Source organism: Anolis sagrei, chromosome 2, assembly GCF_037176765.1.
Source record: "Anolis sagrei isolate rAnoSag1 chromosome 2, rAnoSag1.mat, whole genome shotgun sequence".
In the NCBI taxonomy this organism is placed as follows: domain Eukaryota; kingdom Metazoa; phylum Chordata; class Lepidosauria; order Squamata; family Dactyloidae; genus Anolis; species Anolis sagrei.
In genome coordinates, this window is record NC_090022.1 from 193161519 (window position 1) to 193183418 (window position 21900).

Here is a 21900-nt window from a genome sequence, read left to right on the forward strand (position 1 = left end):
ATGTTATCCTTGAACTGACCGGCTTGATTCTGAAGGAGCAAGGGGTGGCCACGGCTGACAGGGATCTCTGGCATGGGCTGGTCCATGAGGTCACGAAGACTCGGAAGCAACTGAATGAATGAACAACATAGGTATAGGCACCATGTCACATTTAAAAGAAAGCTGCTCTTTGTGCTTCTTGTGCAGATAAAGATCGAGATAAGATCTTCATACCAGTGTAAAGATCAGTTTTAAAACTAAGCTACTTGTGAAATCGAGCAATTTAAAACGGCCACGGATAGTGGGATCCAAGCCGCAGATGTCGAAACCTGAGGTGTGGATACCGAGTACCTGCCATGGCCACCCTGTGGGCCCAGGCGCCTGACGAGCAAAGAAGCCCAATATTCCCAAATAAAGCTCACTAAGTATATACAGTTGAATCCTTTGAAATTACCGCTCTCACCCCAGCTGGATCTGGCTTCGCCGTGATTAGCTGAGCTCCTCTGACGTCAGAGGCCAGTTGATGAGGACTCCCTGCACGGGTGGAATTATGGCACTCGATGGCAATGGGATATAGATTTTGTGCTCTCCAATGGCTGATGAGGGGATGGACAGAAGCCTTAGACAAAGAAGACATCATTTCATTATTTGATTACCTTGTCCCAACTCTGGGATGAAGAATGCAGGGCCCTCAGGTCACATGAGTTTTATTGTTGTGATGATTATGAGCCCAACTGTGCGGGTCTGGCGACTCTGCACCAGCAGCATATTGTTTATGATGATGGGATTAAGAATCCATCCCCGGGAAATGGGGAAATTACAATGTAGAAAACAGGGCAAGTCATCCCAACATCAGGGAAGAAAATGGCAAGTCATAAATGTCCACTGATATGTTCGTGGGGCTGCACAAAGAATAGGTGGTCCAACTCCGAAGCCTGTTGCGTCTGCACAACCAGTGGTATGGGTCAAAGATGATGGGTGATTGAGTCCTCTTAAATAGAAGATGACCAGGAAAACTGCTGGAAAAGATTCCCAGGTCAAGAGGTGTTGATGAAAGGTCACCAAGGTGAGTGGTTTTAAAGTTTTATATCAAGATATAAAATATTGAAATATTAGACAAAACACATGGGAGGGGACCGCAGATACCGGGGGAACCCAATGGCTGCAGAGATCTCATATCCACAGAGAGAGGGAAACACGTACGGGGGGGGGGGGATCTATGGGTGTAGAGGGGGACCTGACAACTGTGGAGACCCTGGGCACCCACGGGGGAGTCAGAGTATATACGGGCTCATTGGGGCAAAAGTGAAGTAAATGAAAATTAAAGGTTCAGTAGATATCAAGGCTCCCACCGAGGGAACTGAGGCACACACGGAGGTGGGAAGATGGCAAAAGGAGTTCAGGAACATGAGAGGGTGGTTAGATTCTGGGAAAAGGCAATGATGGCCCTCTTGCAATGGGTGTTGAGGGCCATGGGCCATGTGGCCCGAACGGTCACCAGGCTGGCAGTAAGGGGTCATAGCAAGAGAAAAAAGACAGAGAGGCACAAGGAGGGACTGAAGCAGAGGCTAAGGACAACTACATTTATTTAAGGGGTTAAAACAATACAATTAATAAAAAGGGGAGATGGTTGCTAACAGTATCCCGGGTGCTGGTAGCTGGCTGGTGCTGGGGCTCCTCCTTGGTCAAAAATAACAGTTGTCACTACCTGCAGAACGCTCCACTGTTGTATTAATTTTATCAATTTAATAATTAGACCCAGGGTACGGGGGTGGGGAAGTCAGTGTTCAACAGTTGTGTCCTTTAAAAAAACCCTTTTGACAATTATTTTGTAAAAAGCATCCTTGAGTAAGCTTTCCTGCTTCTGGCTTGCCATGAGGGAACACATAAGAAGCTGCTTTACATCAAGGGTGCGTCTCAACACTGTAGCCTTAATGCAGTTTGATATCACTTTTAACTGCCATGGATCAATGCAATGGAATCCAGGGATGTTTAGTTTGGTGAGGCACCCGCCCTCTGATAGAGAAGGCCCAAGGCTTGTGAAACCACAACTTCCAGGATTCCATAGCATTGAGCCCTGGCAGTTAAAGTGGTGCCAAACTGCATTAATTCAACAGTGGAGGTGCATTCCAAGTCAGGCTGAGCCAATGTTTATAAGAGGGCAAACTTGTGTATCACTTGTGTCATCATCTGCATCAAGTGGCCCCATCTACACTGACCTTTTAATACAGTTTGAACTAGCTTCAAGCTGCAGCGGCCAGAGAACAAATGCCCACAAAAGAGAGTAAAGGAAAGCCCTTAACTTGGCTGTACAATAAAATAAAGTATAGAATATAACTTCGCTGTTTCCACTTTTTTCTGTGAAAACTACCAGATATTAGATGGAATGTAAACACGGGAGACAAGAGACCCCACATGTGCAATCCAGAAACCATATGTACGTGAGAACAAATCCTGCAGATTGGTACATTTTAAGATGCTCAACAAGAGAGTGTAGGATTTCTAATGACACAGAGACCACTAGGCAACAACCTGTGGTGCATACAGTTAAATCATGCCCCACAGCGAAACTGAATATCTGATAAGCTGAGGATGCACAAAAACATAAGCAAACCTTAAATTAGAGCAATAATTTAGGTTGCTTTCAAATGCTTCCACAGCAGATGCTGACAAACAGTTGTTGATAGTCCTATATTTGGACCTGACATGCTACCCAAAGATGCTATGCTGGTAGTGGTAAGGTTATTCTAACACAGAAATAAATAAGAGATGCATGTCCCATTATGCATCTTAATGCCAATTAACATGTTCATAATAGCAGGTGTTATGAGTTTTGATAATGCTCCCCATCAGCCCTTAGATGCCTGAGTATACACAGAAGCTGTTAAGAAATGTGTAATCCCGTAAACAGATGAGAAGCTATACTTAAAATTGTCTAAGTTGTAATGTTGGGGTGGTTAGAAGAAAATTGTCTAAATTTAAATGCCCTTAGGAAGTGGCTATACAATGTCTTCGCAGACACTATGGAGAACTATGGAAGAACTTCATAATGATGTTGGTGATGGATAAAGGACTGTATTAAATGCTTTAGGGTGGTGTTCTTGTATCCGTTCATTAGTTTTGTGTCTGTTAAAGAGATACAGAGATCAAGCATTAGCCCTAATGAAAGTATAATATTCTGATAGTTGTGTCCTGCAATGTGCTGGAAATTATGATTACTTATCTGCAATGTCTGGGATATCTGCAATATCTGGGAGTCACTCTGGACCGTGCCCTGACCTACAAGAAGCACTGCCTGAATATCAAGCAAAAAGTGGGCACTAGAAATAATATCATATGAAAGCTGACTGGCACAACCTGGGGATCACAACCAGACACAGTGAAGACATCTGCCCTTGCGCTATGCTACTCTGCTGCTGAGTATGCATGCCCAGTGTGCTAAAACAGTAGATGTGGCTCTTAATGAAACATGCTGCATCATCACGGGGTGTCTGCGCCCTACACCACTGGAGAAATTACACTGTTTAGCCCGTATTGCACCACCTGACATCCGCCGGGAAGTAGCAACCAACAGTGAAGGGACCAAGGCAGTGACATCTCCAGCCCATCCCGTTTGGATATCAGCCAGCATGTCAACGACTTAAATCAAGAAATAGTTTGCTAAGATCTACAGAGACACTCGCTGGAACACCTCAGCAAGCGAGAGTCCAGAAGTGGCAGGCTCAAACCCAGAACCTCAGTCAATGGCCGATACCAAACGAGAGACTCCCCCCTGGGCACAAAGAAAACTGGGCGACTTGGAAGGCGCTGAACAGACTGCACTCTGGCACCACAAGATGCAAAGCCAACCTTAAGAAATGGGGCTACAAAGTGGAATCCACAACATGCGTGTGGAGAAGAGCAAACTACAGACCACCTGCTGCAATGCAACCTGAGCCCTGCCACATGCACAATGGAGGACCTTCTTGCATCAACACAGAGGCACTCCAAGTGGCCAGCCACTGGTCAAAGGACATTTAATCAACTACCAAGCTTGCAAACTTTGTGTTTTGTTTGTTTGTTAAAAAATGCAATGTAACTGTTTGGTCTGCCTCTGACACAATATATAAATAAATCTGCAATGTAATATTATATAAAGAAGCTGAGGACTCAAACATATATACAATAGTCTCTCTAGAAATATCTTGAAATTCTCTTACTTTAAAATGCTTAAGGAAGAGTGTTGACAATTGCCTGAACTCTCTGGTTCAACCACCCACATGTGCAGGGCACACAGATGTTCAGGTGATAAAAGGTGAACCTAGACAGAATACAGATTATCTGACAAGTGGCAAGGACTCCCAATCCATCCAAGAGTAAGCAAAACACACTTGTTTCACTGTTATGTTCTGGAACATTTATCCCTAGCTGTTCCTTCATGGGCAAAAGTGTGAACAAAGGAGCGATTCCATGAATGGCTGCAGAAGATCTGGCAAAAGCAGCTCTTTTCATACAATATTGGGCATTCTCATTAAATACTTCCATCGAGGGAGTCTAAAGTGGAACATCACACTGGAGTGGACAGCTTGTTTTTGAAGAAGTCCTGTGCCCTTCGTAGGCCGCATTGCCCACCTGCAAAACAGCAGTAGTAGCAGAATTTCCCACCAATAGTACAAGGATTATCTAGAAAATAAGTTTACAATGCATGTAGCTCTCGTGGGGAATTTTCACAGGGGAAGTTGGCATCACCGTAGCAGGAAGCCAGCGGAAGTGAACGAGCAGTGCCAGTCATCAGTAGCTCATTGACTGACGTTGTGGTGAAGGTTAGAGATGAGTGTCCTCATTCTGTTTCCCTCCAAGTGCAAAGTTCGAGCTGTAATACGCTACTTAAATGCTAAAAGTCTGAATGCTGCTGTGATTCATCACGAAATCATTTCAGTTTATGGAGAGGATGTCATGTTAAGACAGCATGTGACAAAATGGGTACGGAATATATTATGAGACCATGAAGAAACTTTACAGAGCCATCCAAAACAAACATTGTGGGATGCTGACGAAAGGAGTCTCTCCTTCATGACAATGCGTATCCGCACATCTCTCATGCAACACAAGAATTGTTGACTTCATTTGGTTGGGATGTTTTAAGCCATCCCTCTCACAGCCCCGATCTCGAACCCAGTGACTATCATCTGTTCACTAAATTGAAGGAACATCTGGGTGGAAAACACCTTTCTGATGACAAGGTGAAAGCCGAAGTGACGAACTGGCTGAAAAAGGTGAAGGGAAACTTCTATCACACAGGTATCAAAAACTCGTCCCACAGATGACATAATGTATTGAACCGAATGGTGATTATGTAGAAAAATAATGTAACAGTTATGCTACAACCCATGTAAGCTTTATTAAAATATATTATTTCTTTGTATTTTAAGAAAATCTTGTAAACTTACTTTCCGGATAACCCTCGTAGTTTCAAGTTAGAAGGGTAATCTCACCTGCTGTTGATACTGAGCGTCCTGGACCAAGTGGGCTTCAACAGCGTCTCCTCCAAACCAGAGAAAGCACCAACTTCAGAATAAAGACGCATCAAACACCTGACATTGTTGGAGACTTTTAATCAGTTCCGTACATTTCAATATGGCGCATTTGTTAACCCCCACCCCCAATGGGGTGGAGGGAGCATCTGGGAGAGATAATTCCACTCATTTCTTTCCCCAGGGGACTCTTCCTCTGCCACAATCGTATATGCAAGAAAGGAAGGCTACTCCCTTAGTCCAAGTTCAAAACGGGAGGAGTTTCCTACTTCCAGACTCCACCAGTATGCCATGAAAAGCTGGATGTGAGTGGGTTGGAGTACGGGGTTGGAAGCACATGGAGCCATCCATCCCACATGCGAATGATTATCTACTCCAGGGTTTCTGTTTGCCGCAAGAAAGAGTGGGTCGATCTCTTCCAGCTCACAAATTCTGGGCTTTCCCCCTTTTCCCTCAACCAGCAAAGTCCAGACCCTCTGTACATTCATTGTCCAAGAGGCCATTTCGGTTTCCTCTTACACCTAAATGATCTGCCTCTTCAGGTGTAGATTAATACATCTATGCTATGAACAAACTGATTTAGCAGCCAGGCTCTCCATCTCTGCTGTAGCCTCTGCAATTTCCAAATTTCCCATGCAGCCTTGACATTTCTACCAAATCTTCAGAAACTCCCCAAACTACAATTCCCACAATGATTTAAAAGGCCTGAAAACTCAGTACCAAGAAAATGTATGTCTGCAGAACAGGAGGATCTTCCTCCTGTACTCTAGAATGTCCAACTCCTCTCTTCCAGTAAAAGAAGGAATAGGAAGAGGCTCTATGAGCCAAGCCAGATAGGATTCTGGCCCCCCAAAAGCAGCACCATATATTTTGGGCTTTGCTTCCCCATCATTTTGCTCAAAACGTTGCAACAGGAATCAAGCAGACATGAGACTGCTGTCCTCTTTTTTAGTACCTGAACCCCAGATAAGGAATGGCTGCAAACCAGGATCTGAAAGCATGATTTGAAATTAGTCTTACAAACTATGGTTTCTATTACTCTTGGTTACCCCATTCTCTCTGATTTGAGTAAACCGTGGTTAAGTCAGTTCTCCTATCCAATCCTTCTAACGTCTCCCCAAGACATGCTCTCCAAGGAGATTTAGCTTGGCAGACACTACTATGCCTTCACTTTTACACTTTAAACCTTAATCAGAGTGAAGGTCGCAAACCACAGCTACTGCTAAATTAAATCAGACTAAACTTTATGTCTGCACAACAGGGCGCAGAAGGAGGAGCAATAGAAAGACATATTCTACTCATGGCAAACTCCTGTTGGAAGTATAATTGATGTCTCAGAGACTGAAGGGCCCTTTAAGATGTGAGGCTGGGAGACCTTCTACATTAGCACGCTAAGTCCAAATCTCCTAAAAAGACAGTTCTTGGAAGGAAGATACAACGGTGACTGGATGGGATCAAAAAACAGACCCACCTTACAAAAGCTCTTCCAGGTCTTAAGGTGCAATCAAGAGAGTAGACAAAAAGGAAGCAACTGGAAGGCCAGAGTTTAGAGCAGATCAGGCAGGGACTGGGGTCATGCAGGCAGATTATTAGGCAAAAGAGATCCTTTTCTGGCTGTCTACTGCATGGAGGGGGAAAGGCTGGCTTCTCTATCTTATTAGTACCCTTTTGTAAACACAACCCTCTTTTATCCCCTGAGCATTGGTTCTTCTCAGCTAATTCACCGTGGCTATCAGATCGGGTGCTGAGATTTGCCTCAGATTTCTCCATTGCCCAAGCTGAGCCTTGCGCTGCTAATTCTTTGAATTCCAGAAACAAGGCAGGCTATGTTTCTGTATGTCCTCTATCGAGGAGGCACAGTCAAAAGTCCTATATGTTGCCTGAGGGTCATCAGTAATAACAATAATAACAACAATAGTATTATGGCTCTTATTAGGATTGGGGTGGAAGGGGTTTTTTTAACCTTACAAGGGCATCATGCTGCATATAAAAATGGTTACATATCTACATATATACACACAAACACACTGTATATGTATGTATATATATAATTATATATATATATATGTATATATATAAGGGTTGTCATCAAAGGGAGGGGTGATGGGTGCCATCTTGACTATACACATATGAGGGAAAAGGCGAGGATCTGGATTCACATCCTTCGGTTTCACATACTCAGGTATCTGAGCTGAAAGGAAAAATGCTGGGTCCTTGGTAGGCAAAGCTAGGGACAAGGTCTGTGAGTATTTTGTTTCAGGAAATATAGAAGGGAAGGGAGACAAATTCTTTGAGGATCTGTAGATCTAAAAATCAAATGTCCCCAAAATAATGCACTCTCTAGACGGGGGAAAGGGGAGGGGTTGGACTACAGTTCTCAACGTCCATTGGCCTCCATAGCTGTGGAGACACGGACTGTAGTCCAATTCCACCTGGACAGTACTGGCTTGGGAAAGGTAGGCTAGAAGGCTAATGGGATTAATTTTAAGGAGCTGGTGACTTACAGGTTGCAAAGATGGAAGAAAAGTATTTTGACTATAAAGACTCAGCAACAGGGCAGAGGACATTCAGAACTGATGTGGAGGGCAAAGGTCAGGATTACCCTGGGGATAATCCTCACAAGGGATGTTGGTTTATCTTTGATCCAGGAAAGAATAAGGGTGAAAAGACTCGGTCTTTCGGACCAAGTATTGAGAGGCAGAAAAGCAAAATTATCATAGGGAAAGTCAAGGTGGTAACACTGCAGAAGGGCCAGTGTGGAAGCAGAAGGAACGTTGGAACAAGGACCAAGACACATGCAAGGTGTGAAGACCAAGTAAAAGTTTAGGAAATGCCGGAGAAAGGCCAGGGTGAGTACCATTCAAAATGATTCCAAGGATGAAAGGAGTGGGAAGGGGAACAAGGCATGAGCTGCTAGGAACGTCTTCAACACAAATCCCATGCGAGGGGTGTGTGAACATTCCATATGGAGGCAAAAGAATCATCAGTGCAAACCCTGAGTGCTAAAGAAGTAATTAATGCAAGACATGGCTGTTCAATGGGATGAACTCAGATGAAATGGACAGTGCCAACCAAATGTGTGAGGAGAGCCCAAGCGAGGTGTAGATCAGGACCTATGGAAGACACACGTGGGAGACAGAAATGAGGGCCTCGGCTTTGGCGCAAAGAGAAAACTGGAAGGAGGGCTGTCCACCTGACCTGAAGCCGTCTAGGAAGCAGGAGGACAGTCGGCAGCAGTAAAGTCACCTGGACGAAGGACCCAACAGTGGAGGAAGCAATGGGCAGGAACACATTTCCAGAAGACTCAAGAGAGTCCTCACGTGATGCACCGGCCTAATCCCAAGCCTCCTAAACAAGCATCCACGTCAGGGGAACTGCACCCCAGGTTCATGGAAAGACAGTTCTCATAGGGGTGAGAGGGGAGTGCAGATTCCATATGAAATAAAGATTCACCATCTTCCAAAATTCCCAGTGTCTCTAGACATACGGAGGGCAGAGGATGACAGACCTAAAGATATAATAGCCCCTGGGCTTCTTCTCCTTTCTCTTCGTGTTCCTCTCTTCTTCTTGCCCCATTTGGAGTGGGAGTGGGGCTCGGCTCCCTTGTAGTTAATACTGTACACTCCCCACACCAGGAGAGGCTAGGGCAGCGGATGTCTCTCGTTATAGATATTTGCAAATATAATATTTATAATATTGCATTGAAAAATAAAACTTAAAAAATAAAAACAGAACACCGTGTTTGTGTGTGAGAGAGAGTGTGTGAAAAAGGAGAGTTCATCCCAGTAGCTGAGGGCATCTGCACCGGGAGCAGGTCATGCTTAGCCTTGGATCGGGGCACAGTGACCTCCTCCCTCAACCCTGCAAGAAAATCCCAGCACGTGTCCACACTCTGCAGTTCAAGACAGAGGAGTCGCCCACCAGTTGGGATGCCTGCAGGGCGGTGGTGGGGAGCCGGTTCCTCTTCTGCCCCCTTTCCGCGAGAACCCAGATCGGTGGGCTTCAAAGCAGCAGGCTCGGTCGTCCATTCTGCCCATTCACTGAAGAGAAATGGCACACAAAGTTATGGGGGAGGTGGATTTTGCTCTTGTCCTGCTGCTAGAAATGCTCTCCCGATTTTCAACATCAGCTCCCTTTAATATCTCCTTTCCCACTGATCATTTTTGTTCTGTATCTAAAAATACTCGGCACTTCAATTCTGATTTGAGCGTCTGCAACATAAATGCATGTTTTTACACATGCAATCTGAACAAATCTTTACAATTCTTCAATGACATCATTACTCCAACCCCTGTTTTACAAGTTTTTGGGAGTGGATACCTGAAAGATAATGGCTTCCCTAAGACCTCTTGATGAGTTTATTACCTGAAAGAGGGGCTCTCTAAGGCTCAGGGTTCTGTATTTAGGCTGCTAAGCTTTATTCGGCATGCCCTTTCCATCCGGCTCCCACCCCTTGTCCACCTCTTGGCCTATGATTCCCAAAATGATGCAGCACCTACGCGCGTGTGTGCATCCAGGCAGATGGCAAGACCACAGGGCAGGCAGAATATCAAAAGGACTACAATCGTGTGCTGATGACAAAGGGGAGGGAGGATGCCAGCCCATCATGCTGAGAATGGGAAGGGATGCTGATGGAAGGGTGAGTGCAGACGGGCACAGATACCTGGCCTGGTGGCTAAAATTCAGTATCCACTACCCGGAAAGCGGCGCTGCCTGTGGGAGAGGAGAGACTGTTCACTGCGCAGCCGCAGAGCATAACTACGGGGAGAACTGGGCAGCTGAATGGGCGGGTGGAACATGAACAGCTTCCAATTACAGAAATCTTTGAGAGCATACAACAGCCAAAGGAGTTGGCACTTTCAGGGTGGGATGGGTGGCAGGACTTCCTGATTGAAACAGCAAAGAGGAAAAGTGTTCATAAAATCCCAATAATCTGATAAAAAAACATATAGGGAAGGGGAGGAATTGAGTATTCTAGATGTTTTTAGACTGCGCATTCCACCAGCCCTATCATGCACAGTCAAGGCAGAGGAATGCTGGGAGCTGTATTTCAGCAGCCTCTGAACTACAGCTAAGAAACTGTAGCCTCTGAACTACAGCTATGTAACACTATGTAACATGATTTTTGTGCCTGGGTTATAAAAGTCATTTTCTAATTGGTTCTGTCCTAAAAACATGGAAAAATCTGGGGCCGCTGTGAAGCAATGGGTTAAACACTTGTGATGCTGAACTGCTGACCTGAAGGTTTGCAGTTCGAATCCATGAGACAGGTTAGCTCCTTGTTAGCCTAGCTCCTGCCAACCTAGCAGTTCGAAAACATGCAAATGTGAGCAGATAGAAAAGGCAAAAACCACTCAAAGCGGTCTTGCCAGCCACACATGACAACGCAGGCTCCTTGGCTTGAAAATGGAGAACACCTCCCTGAGAGCCAGAGATGAACACTGCCTCCAGAAGCCAGAAATGAAAGGAGAAGCCTTTGTCTGTGTTAGTAAGTCTCATGGTAATTATAAAGCCATTGAATGTTTGCCTTTGTTTTCGGTAAATGCTGCAATCTGCTTTGAGTCTTCTAGGGCAGAAGGGCGGAATATAAATAAAGTGTATTATTATTCAAATTGATTAAAATGTATTATTTGAAAGGTAAAGGTTTCCCCTTGACATTAAGTCTAGCCAAGTACAACTCTGAGGGGTGGTGCTCATCTCCATTTCTAAGCCGAAGACCTGGCGTTGTCCGTAGACACCTCCAAGGTCATGTGGCCAGCATGTCTGCATGGAGCACCTTTACATTCTCGCTGAAGCAGTACCTATTGATCTACTCACATTTTGCATGTTTTCAAACTTCTAGATTGGCAGAACCTGGGGCTAACAGCGGGAACTCACCCCGCTCCCCAGATTCAAACCGCTGACTTTTCGGTCAGCAAGTTCAGCAATTCAGCGCTTTAACCTGCTGCACCACCAGGAGGCCCGAGCTTTATTATTTAACAAAAAGGTTAAAATGGCATATGAAAGTTTTAAAATGGGAGCCACAAAAACTAAGTTTTTGGACCATAACTGCTATTTTCAAAGTAAATATCACACAATTAAACAAGAAACAACACTTTCAAACCAGAAAGATTTTTTTTCAAATTTTGTTATGTAGTGTTATCTACTGAGAGGTTCTCCTGGACAAGCTCACTGAAAGGCATGGGAGCCGCCAAGCCCTATGCTGAGATGTCTCTCTTTCCAGCTCTGCCACCCGCGGCTGCCTCCTGCAAGGGCCATCCCTAACTACAGTATCTTCCATATAAGCCAGCAGCAGATGGTGGGGAAAGCTGGGTAAAGTGCTGGTGCAGATGGGTCCCAATTCCCAGTGGTCAAGGCTGATGGAAAGGAGCTCCCACTGATAGGCATTTGTTTCTCACCAGATTCAGGAAGGGAGGCCGATCTCAGACCTGTCTCTTTCTGTAACTGAATCTCCTTTAGTGCAAATATTGACGTTGCTGCAAGAAAAAGGGGAAAAAAACAGTTGAAATAAAGCCCTCTGGAATCCCTCTAGATTCCTTTTTCTAACTAGCGTGAACTGCAAGAATTTGAATTTCATCTGAAATCAATTTGTGGAGGGAAAGTTTTGGAAATGTGCATCTTCCTGAACTTAGAAATTCAAACTGATCTGGGTCTTAATTCTTATTTCTTAAGCTACCCTGCCAGCAATGGCTACGGCTAGCATTTAGGAGGTTATTTTGAGAACACATCAAAACTGATCTTTTCAAATTTTGCACTTTCAGTTATGTGTGATTTTTTTTATTCCATTTTAAGCCTGAACAATGTATTTCATATCAAGATTTGGTATTCAAATCAAGTAAAGATGGGAAAGGTTTTTGGCTCATTTGTTCACTTAGGTTAATTACCGTATATACTCGCATATAAGCTGACTTTTTAAGCCCCTTTTACTCAAGTCAGGTATTAATTATTTTACTCTGTTATTATTATTTTATTATTATTATTATTTTACTCTATTATTTTTACATTTACATTATTTTACTCTATTATTATTTTATTACATTTATTATTTTATTAATATTATTACATTTATTATTTTACTCTATTTATTATCATTATTTCATTTATCATTTTATTAATATTATTACATTTATTATTTTACTCTATTTATTATTATTATTACATTTATTATTTTACTCTATTATTACTACTATTACGACATTTCCATTATTTTACCCAATTATTATTATTTTTATTACACGTATTAATCTCTTAATTATTATTGGAAGGATACTTAATAATCACTTTTAGCTATTTCATTTATTTACTGATTTTGTTAAAGATAGATACTTATGCATAACCTAAATCTTGATTGTTTCTTTTAAAATCACATGGGGAATGTAATCTACAAATCAAAGTTTGCCGTCACTTATTATTAGAACAAAATTATATTGATATGCGCTTACGAAGAGCAAGCTTGTTTTCTGCCTCCCTGGAGACTAGGACGCGGAACAATGGCTTCAAACTACAGGAAAGGAGATTCCACCTGAACATGAGGAAGAACTTACTAACTACAAGGAGAGCTGTTCAGCAGTGGAACTCTCTGCCCCAAAGTGTGGTGGAGGCTCCTCCTTTGGAGGCTTTTAAACAGAGGCTGGATGGACATCTGTTGGGGGTGTTTTGAATGCAATTTCCCTGCTTCTTGGCCGGGGGTTGGATTGGATGGCCCACGAGGTCTATTCGAACTCTAGGATTCTATTAGAACTGACTCTATTAGGAGACACCTTCATACAGAATGTCTACAAATAACTCATCTTTTCAGGAAATAAATTTCTCAACGACAACAACAAAAGAGCCAACAGCTTAATTTACGGGAACATAGATACATGTCCAGTCTTGAATGTGTCATTTTTAAACGGACAAAAACTGGTTTCAAAAATAAACAGGCTTGCCTGAACTTTTAATCCTACCACTTAAACCCTTCCTTGAACAATTTATCACACCAAACTTCATCTAAGTAATCTGCCAATTCCTGGAATCCTAGATGACAAGGGCCATCCAGTGCAATCCTGCCAATTAAATCTTGCAGATCTACAATGGATCCTCCAGCCCTGCAAAGAAACAATTCCTTGTCATGCACAGTCAGAATCTACACCACACTCTTGTCTCTTAGATTGATGTTCCCATTTCTCCATCCCAGTAGTCCTCTGCAGCGGCCGCCCCTTCTTTCCGGTTCACCCTGTACTTACTGTCCGGGAGTTTGAGGACTCGCTCTCCAAGACTGTGGAAGAACTGGTGCCGCATGGCCTCATCTGCAGAGATCCGCTTCCTCCCTTCAAACTGCATTTGAGGAAAGAATACAGGGAGAGAAAGATGTCAGGGTCTGAATCAAGGCTACAAATACACACGCTCTCCTGTCTGCTCCCATAAGGAAAGCCTTTTCCACCATGGAACACAGTTGGATAGATTAACTGGGGGACTACAACTCCCAAAACCCACAGCTATGCTGGCTAGGGAATTCTGAGAGGAGTAGCTCAAAAAGAGTCCTGGTGCCAGAATATCATCTCAAACTAAGACCAATGAGTCTTAAAACAGAAGGAGACTCTTAACACAGGCTTCCAGAAGAGGTACTTCATTCTCTCTTTTTGGATGGAAAAAAAGGATAATCTAGGAATCTAGAGCCATTGGGGATCGCAAATGCCACTTAGGGGAAGCCTCAGGATCTCATTTTGCCAAACCCCTGCTCTAAAATAACATCCCTGTCAATTTTCATCTTGACATGGAATGCCTCAATGTTTCCCAAGACTAAGAAGGAAACAGAGGTAGAGAGAAGAGACCAGGCAGGGAAGAAAGAGGATTCTAATGTCATACATAGGATTGTATGTATTAAGACATTATAAGATTGCAGGAATGTATTGTGTAATGAGAAGAAATTATTGTGTGTATAAAAGTTATAATGAAACAATGCAGAGATTTATGGAGAAAGAATTATTATATGTGTTTAAGATATAATAGAAACAAACAGAGGTAATTATATATAATAGAAATGTTATCAGATTGTAAAGAAGTTAAGAGAAGCAAATGTATGCGTCTATCATGCTGAATTTCATTCTTAACACACATCTAAGCCCTTAAGCTCCATCCATGCAAACAAGACTTCTCACCTGCAGCAGCTTCCCTAGGAGGTCCACCCCGTCGTTGTCCAGCCTGCAAAAGATCCGGGTGGGAGAAAGAAATGAAGGTCAAATCCACAACTTTCAGAAGAAAACAGAAACCCTGTTCCTAGGCCCACGAAATTGCAAATTGCCATACAGTGGTGCCGGTGGCTAAGGGGTCCATGAGGCCTAGCTTCTCTGTAGTTTGCAAGGTTTGCTGCACAGCTATCGTGAGAACACCTGTAATGTGTCATACACTTTCTCAACATGGGTTGGCAACTCATTGTTAACCAGAGGGCTCTGGACCCAAGCCAGAGGGCCAGCAACATTTCCCACTCTCAAGAAACAGGCCAAGTCTCTTTTCATCTGATCTGCCTCCCGAGGACTGAACACCTGGCAGGTCTCTCATCTCAGGCATCTTGAGTGCCTCCTTTTCATGCCCTGAATGGAGACCCCGGTAGCGCAATGGGTAATCTGGCTCAGCCCTTGTGCTGGCTGAAATGCTGACCAAAAGGTCGGCAGTTGAAATTCGGAGAGCAGGATGAGCTCCCATCTGTCAGCTCCAGCTCCCCATGCAGTGATATAAGAGACACCTCCCACAGGATGGTAAAACATCAAACATCTGGGTGTTCCCTGCTGACGGCCAATTCTCTCATACCAGAAGTGACTTGAAGTTTTCATGTCAGGAGCAGACTTGAAGTTTTTCAAGTCGCTCCTAACATGAAAGAAAATGCCCTGGATAGATAAAAGACAGCCTAAGAAGGTACAGGATGCAAGAACTCTGTTAAAAGTCTATGTCAGGGTTAAAGACTCCTTTTGGTGGCTCTCTTTGGTCAAAAGAGGATAACAGAAGAAGTGCATAAAGATGACTGCTCCCAATCAAGAAGTAAGTGGAAAACACCTAAAAGGTAGGCCAGAAGGGACTTGACACTATCTTAGAGCTTTAAGCTGCCCTCAAAAGCATGCAATGAATACTGATCCATATGATTCTCAGAAGCAAGAACACAGATTAAAAGATAAATCAGCTATAACTGCACATGCCTGGATATTTGTCTACCTGTCTTTCTTTCATTTCTAGAAAGCAAGTTTCCAGTCCTTAAGATTACAAAATGCTTGAATATTGGGGGGGGGGGGGGAGCAATGCAAATTGCCTTACAGTGGAGCCGGTGGCTAAGGGGTCCATGAGGCCTAGCTTCTCTGTAGTTTGCAAGGTTTGCTGCATTCTTTTGACAATCATACTTGGCTATGAGCAATCGCCTATGATGATGAATATTTTTCATTTCATTTTTTCTCCACAAAATAAAAAGCAGAAAAGGCAAAAATAAAAAGGCACAACAGGCTCTCCTTTCCTCTGTTCAGGTGTGATAATCTGGATAGAGATCACCATGTTCCATTACGACTGTGCCAATACTTACCTAGGGGCATGGTTAATCAGGGCCTCGGGACGGTATTTGGGATAATTATAGGCTCGGAATTCTTCATTGGACAAGATTCCAGGCCACGTCTCTTCGTTGGGAGTCCCTGAAAACGGAAGGGAAGAGAAACCAGGATCAGAAAAGCTGCAAACATGGAACCAGCAAGACAGAAACTGTGGAGCAGAACACAACCTACTAATAAAATGGGACTATAAGGAGTCAAATAGCAACCCTAAAAGGTAAAGGCTTCTCCTTGACATTAAGTCCTGTCGTGTCCAACTCTGGGAGGTGGTGCTCATCTCCATTTCTAAGCCAAAGATCCGGTGTTGTCTGTAGACGCCAGGATCACGTGGCCAGCATGACTGCATGGAGCGCCATTACCTTCCCACAGAGGCGGTATTGATCTACTCCAATTTGCATGTTTTCAAACTACTAGGTTGGCAGAAGCTGAGGCTAACAGCAGGAGCTCACCCCATCTGCAGATTTGAACCACCGACCTTCTAATCAACAAGTTCTGCAGCTTAGAAGTTTAACCCGCGGCCCCTAGCAATCCTAAGGCATAACTATTGTAGGGTTTTCTCGGCAAGATTTCTTTAGATGGGATTGCCTTGCTCGGTAAGGATTCAAACTCTAGTGTCCCAGCATCCCACTCCCAACACTGGAACCATTACACCACACTGGATCTCCAAGGAGTATTACAGATGTATGACTATCATATTACCTAGCAGCAGCCATTCCTCAAAACATAAAGGGGAAGAGATGGGAAGCAGGGATATTCCATCAGCTCTGCTGAAACAGCCTCTCTTTTTGGTACCTCTCTCCCTGAACAACTCACACAACAGCTATCACTACAAATTGTCTGTTAACTTTAATATGAGGTACATGACTTGTTGTGTTATTTCTTCCTCCTCTTCCCTTTTTCGTTTTGTGCTGTGTCTCTCAAATAGGGGCAGGAAATCTCTTGGATTACAATCACATGCCCTATTTTCTTTTAATTGAAAAGGACAGGGTGTTTTCAATAAAATATTGCAACAATATTCAATATCATTTTGTTTAAAATAAATAAATAAAAGGTAAAGGTTTCCCCTTGACATTAAGTCTAGTTTTGTCTGACTCTGGGAGTTGATGCTCATCTCCATTTCTAAGCTCAAGAGCTGGCATTGTCCATATGTCATGTGGCCGGCATTACTGTGTTACCTTCCCATGTACCTATAGATCTACCCACATTTGGATGTTTTCAAACTGCTAGGTTAGCAGGAGCTGGGGCTAACAGTGAAAGCTCACCCTTCTTCCTGGATTCGAACCGCCAACCTTTCGGTCAGCAAGTTCAGCAGCTCAGCAGTTTAACCTGCTGTGCCACCAGCCCCCCCCCCCCCCCGAAATAAATAAATTGATACACGCTTCATTTCATTAAGTCCTATCTTTTAGTAACTGACTGACCGACTGACTAAGTGGGACAAAGCCAGTTATAATATTCAGCATGACGTTATAATGCGGGCTGACTCTCCCACTTCTGCACTGAATTTCCATGCAAGGATGCCTTGGATTTTTGTCCAGATTGTACCTAATATCCGAAAAATGAAGTGCAGTTGCTCCTCAACTGTGGAGCCTGGGAAGAGCGGTCGTCCTGTGGACATCTCATAGAAGATACAGCCCACACCCCTGTAAAAAAAGAGAAAATAACCAAGAGAGAGAGAGAGAAACAGAGAAAGGGAAAGAAGAGAAAGAGAGAGGGGGGCAGAAACAGAGAAGAACAGGAGTTATTGGCAACAAAAAAAGGTACAGCAAACAACCACTATTTCTTGTGCTCAATATAGCCATTAGCTCTTTTGCTTGACTTCGATTCTGCCATTTGTTCATTAGTTCCTTTGACTAAAACCCTCTTGGTGACATACCTTAATACCGTTTCTATCTTAAAAGTAATTAAAAATATGGCCCCAGATTCTGTCCAAATGTATCTGAAAATCTGAGCAACATCAAATTCCACAAATGAAATCCACTCCACATATTAATGATATCTGCAGACATTTAGCCACTGTAAAACATTTCTGTTGGTTTGTTTTGGTTTGTTTGGGGGTTTTTATAGATAAGGGATAACGGAGATTCCCAGTAGCTAGTGAATGGAGATCCAGCACTTTTTGTTCCATCCAAGATAATTAGAAGCAGAATTATGCAAATATATAAAAATATGCCTAAATCAGTGGTTCTCTACCTGTGGGTCCCCAGGTGTTTTGGCCTACAACTCCCAAAAATCCCAGCCAGTTAACCAGCTGTTAGGATTTCTGGGTGTTGGGAACTTACAGGCTGAGAACCACTGGCTTAGACTGCATCATTTGGGAGGGATCACAGAACCATATTGTTGAAAGAGACCACAAAGGTCATCCCGTCCAAAGCCATGCTGCCCTGACTGTGCACAAACAGATAGCCATGCAACCTCTGCTTAAACGCCTCCAGAGCAGGCGGTCATTGACGGACTCCTTACCACATGTCAATCTGCGTAGAGTACTCAGTGGAGCCCAGCAGGATATCAGGTGGCCGGTACCACAGTGTTACTACCTCATTGGAGTAGGTTTTGGTAGGAATGGATTTTGCCCGGGCTAATCCTGAAAGAAACAAAAATACTAGATAATATATTGGCAAGCCAAAGCCACAGAGCAAGAGAGGACACAGCTGACTTGAACTTACCAAAATCTGCTAGTTTGAGCTCCCCTCTCTCATTAATGAGCAAGTTCTGGGGCTTGAGGTCTCGGTGCAGCACCTTCTGGCGGTGGCAGTAGGCCAGGCCACGCAGGAGCTGGAACAGGAACAACTGGAAGAGGAAACAACACCATCCAGGTGAGCTCTCCCCCTTGTGTACATATTCAGATTCCACATGACCCAGCAAGCCATTTGTAATATTCTCCTCATCAACTAAGAGAACAGGCAGGATCCAGATTCAGTCATATTTAGAACAGATCTATTGGAATCAATGGAGAAATTATCCAAAGTGTCTGTGAGTTTGTCCAAGATTGGACCCAACCCATACAAAACAAATGTACTCATGAAAATGCAGCCAGTTTGTTAACTTAGTCAAACAATGCGAGTTTCTTTTGATAACACTGCCTTCTTTTCCTAACACAGCTTGAAATATATTTGATAATAATAATAATAATAATAATAATAATAATAATAATTTCAACAACTTTATTTGTATCCTATCCTATCCTATCCCATCTCCCCACCGGGGACTCAGGACAGTTCACAACAAAAATGGCAGCCATTCAATGCCAGAAGTACACAATAAATAAAACAAATACTATAACACAGGTAAACAAAGCAAATAGCCATAAACCAAAAAACACAAAATCAAACAGGCATTTCATGCAAACATTAAAAGCCATGTCGATAAATTAAAAACACATATCCATATTTAAAAGCCTTATCCATTAAACATTCATTTCACAGGAAGCCAGATGGTTAAGCATGCTATTCCACAAGACCTGGGTGCATAGGTAGGTTTTTAAATAATTTCCTAAAAGAGGGGAGCATAGGGGCCGTTCTAATCTCTTTCGGAAAAGAGTTCCAGAGGCAGGGAGCAATTGCAAAAAAGGTCCCCTTCTCTTGTCCCCGCCAACTATGTTTGAGATGGAGGTGGGGGCAAAAGGAGGGTCTCACCAGATGAATGTAGTGACTGGGCAGGTTCGTATAAGGAGAGGCAGGAGTAGACAGAATATATCAAAGAACAACCTAAAGACAACACTACGGAACACGATTTGTGTTCCTGGGTTCTTGTCTCCTGTGCTATTCTAATAATATAATATAATATAATATAATATAATATAATATAATATAATAATATATACATATAATATTATAATGTGATGTAATATAATACTAATAATAATATAATATTATATATATATATATATACACACACACACACACACATGTAATATTACTAATAATATTGCAATATAATGGTATAGTGCAATATAGCGGCGTTTAGTGCTGATATTGTTCTATCCTAATAATATAATATATTGTATGTATATATACCTTGTAAGCTGCTCTGAGTCCCCTTTGGGGTGAGAATGGCAGCATATAAATGTCGTAAATAAAAAAAAATGCCATTTCCTAATTGGTTCTATCATAAAAATATGGGAAAACTTTTTTATTAAACTTTATTGTTTAACAAAAAGTTAAAAATGGCATACGAAACATTGTTTTTGTGGGACATCCTGCAGCACATTTTGCTATAGTTTTTCAATGAATATCTCATAGAGTCTCAACCAATTCAACATAGTTTGTGGCAGTCACAAAAATGAAGTTTTTGGAGTATAACAACTACTTTCAATGTAAGTGCCTCACAATTAAACAGAAAATAACACTTTCAAACCAGGAACAGTTTTTTTTTTCAAATTTTGTTACATAGTGTTAACTATACAAGCAATTTTTATGAAACCCTTGCATGGGATATAACAATCGAGCATAATACTGGAGATCTGAGGAAATATCCTAAGTTATGTCCAAGTGTGGTCCTAGAATCTGCCACAGGATACACATAATTCTTTTTCCAGTTTTGAAAAATACAATACAATATTTGAATTGACCTTATGTGCATCCACACATCAAATACAAAACATGAGAGGATTTTCAGTTGCCAAACATAGCACCCTCAGAGAATGAATGTCCTCAATGAACCATGAAAAGCGAATGGAGGAAATGTAAGCAAACTCAAGAATAATCAGTGTCTATGCAGTAGAGATATCGTAGTGGGAATGAGCATTTGGAGTATATTCTTGAAGCTAGTAAGATTGCAGAGATGCCAGATGAATTGTGGTAGGCAGGGAAGCCAATTTTCAATAAAACAACAAGAGTGCACTGCATGTGTTTGCGCATGTATGTACACACACACACACACAACCTTTATTTTTACTGCTTTACATTTTCCTTTATCTTAAAAAACATACAGTATAGTTATCTGGAAAAGAGGCCAGAAATAAACATGCATGGAAGCAGGAAAGGGGAAATGGGAATTATTTGTACATGTATAACATTGACAAGTTCGCAACACCATGTCAACAGAAAGGGTGACAGGTCTTGTCCTACCCTCACAATTATACAGTATGTGTATTTATACTTGAGACTTGAATATCAGAGTGTTAAAGGTGCTACACATCTACTTTTCTCCTCCTTTCTTTAGCTACCTTTTATACTAAAACAGAGTAAAACTGTTACACTTTTGGGGGAAGAAACACAACAAGAATGGCATCCAGCTCTAGCGGGGAATCTCATGCTGGTTCTGAGCCTGTGGTTGTAATTTTGGTGGAAGTACATTTAAGTCAAATAGGATGCTAAAGCAGTGCCAGAGATCTAAACAGACAGATGGATAGGAATCAACACATACCTTCACATTGTGCATATTTATTACATTGCCACAGTCATCTAGATACTGTTTCAGGTCTTTATCCTGTGGGAAAAGGGAGACACAAAATTGACATGTTAAGGGTACGTTTAGTACAGTGGTTCTCACCCTTGGGTCTCCAGATGTTTTGGGCTTCAGCTTCCAGAAATCCTAATAGCTGGTAAACTGGCTGGGAGTTCTGGGAGTTGTAGGCCAAAACACATGGGGACCCACAGGTTGAGAACCACTGGTTTAGTAGGTCAGCTTGGTTTACTGCCATGGGATCAAGTCATTCACTTGCATGTATTTAGAGATGCGAGCAGCTCCCACAACAATCAGTAAGTCTTGATTCTGGTGCACTGAACTGTATTATTCATGATTAAGGCAAAGGAAAGGACTCCTCCTCAGGAGGCATAGGAATCCCAGTGGAAGACTGACCACAACAAAGATGGACACACAATTCTGAGGCATGGAGTTGA

The 21900-nt window shown here is 42.6% G+C and overlaps 1 protein-coding gene across 5 annotated transcripts in view; it reads right to left on the reverse strand.

Annotated features, from left to right (window-relative positions):
- Positions 1–5556: 5556 nt before the first annotated feature.
- The window catches only part of CDK16 (cyclin dependent kinase 16), a 75538-nt gene continuing 59194 nt past the window's right edge, over positions 5557–21900 (reverse strand). For 4 of the 5 annotated variants that reach the window (XM_060762777.2, XM_067464301.1, XM_060762780.2 and 1 more), the window contains 9 exons: positions 21425–21487; positions 18724–18847; positions 18521–18641; positions 17603–17700; positions 16039–16144; positions 14633–14675; positions 13718–13808; positions 11891–11968; positions 5557–9532 (listed from right to left, as the gene is read on the reverse strand). In XM_060762777.2, the coding sequence (XP_060618760.1) occupies positions 9495–9532; positions 11891–11968; positions 13718–13808; positions 14633–14675; positions 16039–16144; positions 17603–17700; positions 18521–18641; positions 18724–18847; positions 21425–21487 (762 nt within the window). In that variant the 3' untranslated portion in view covers positions 5557–9494. Of the gene's footprint in view, positions 9533–10155; positions 10206–11890; positions 11969–13717; positions 13809–14632; positions 14676–16038; positions 16145–17602; positions 17701–18520; positions 18642–18723; positions 18848–21424; positions 21488–21900 lie in introns of all 5 variants that reach the window. The other variant, XM_060762778.2, reaches the window with a different exon arrangement.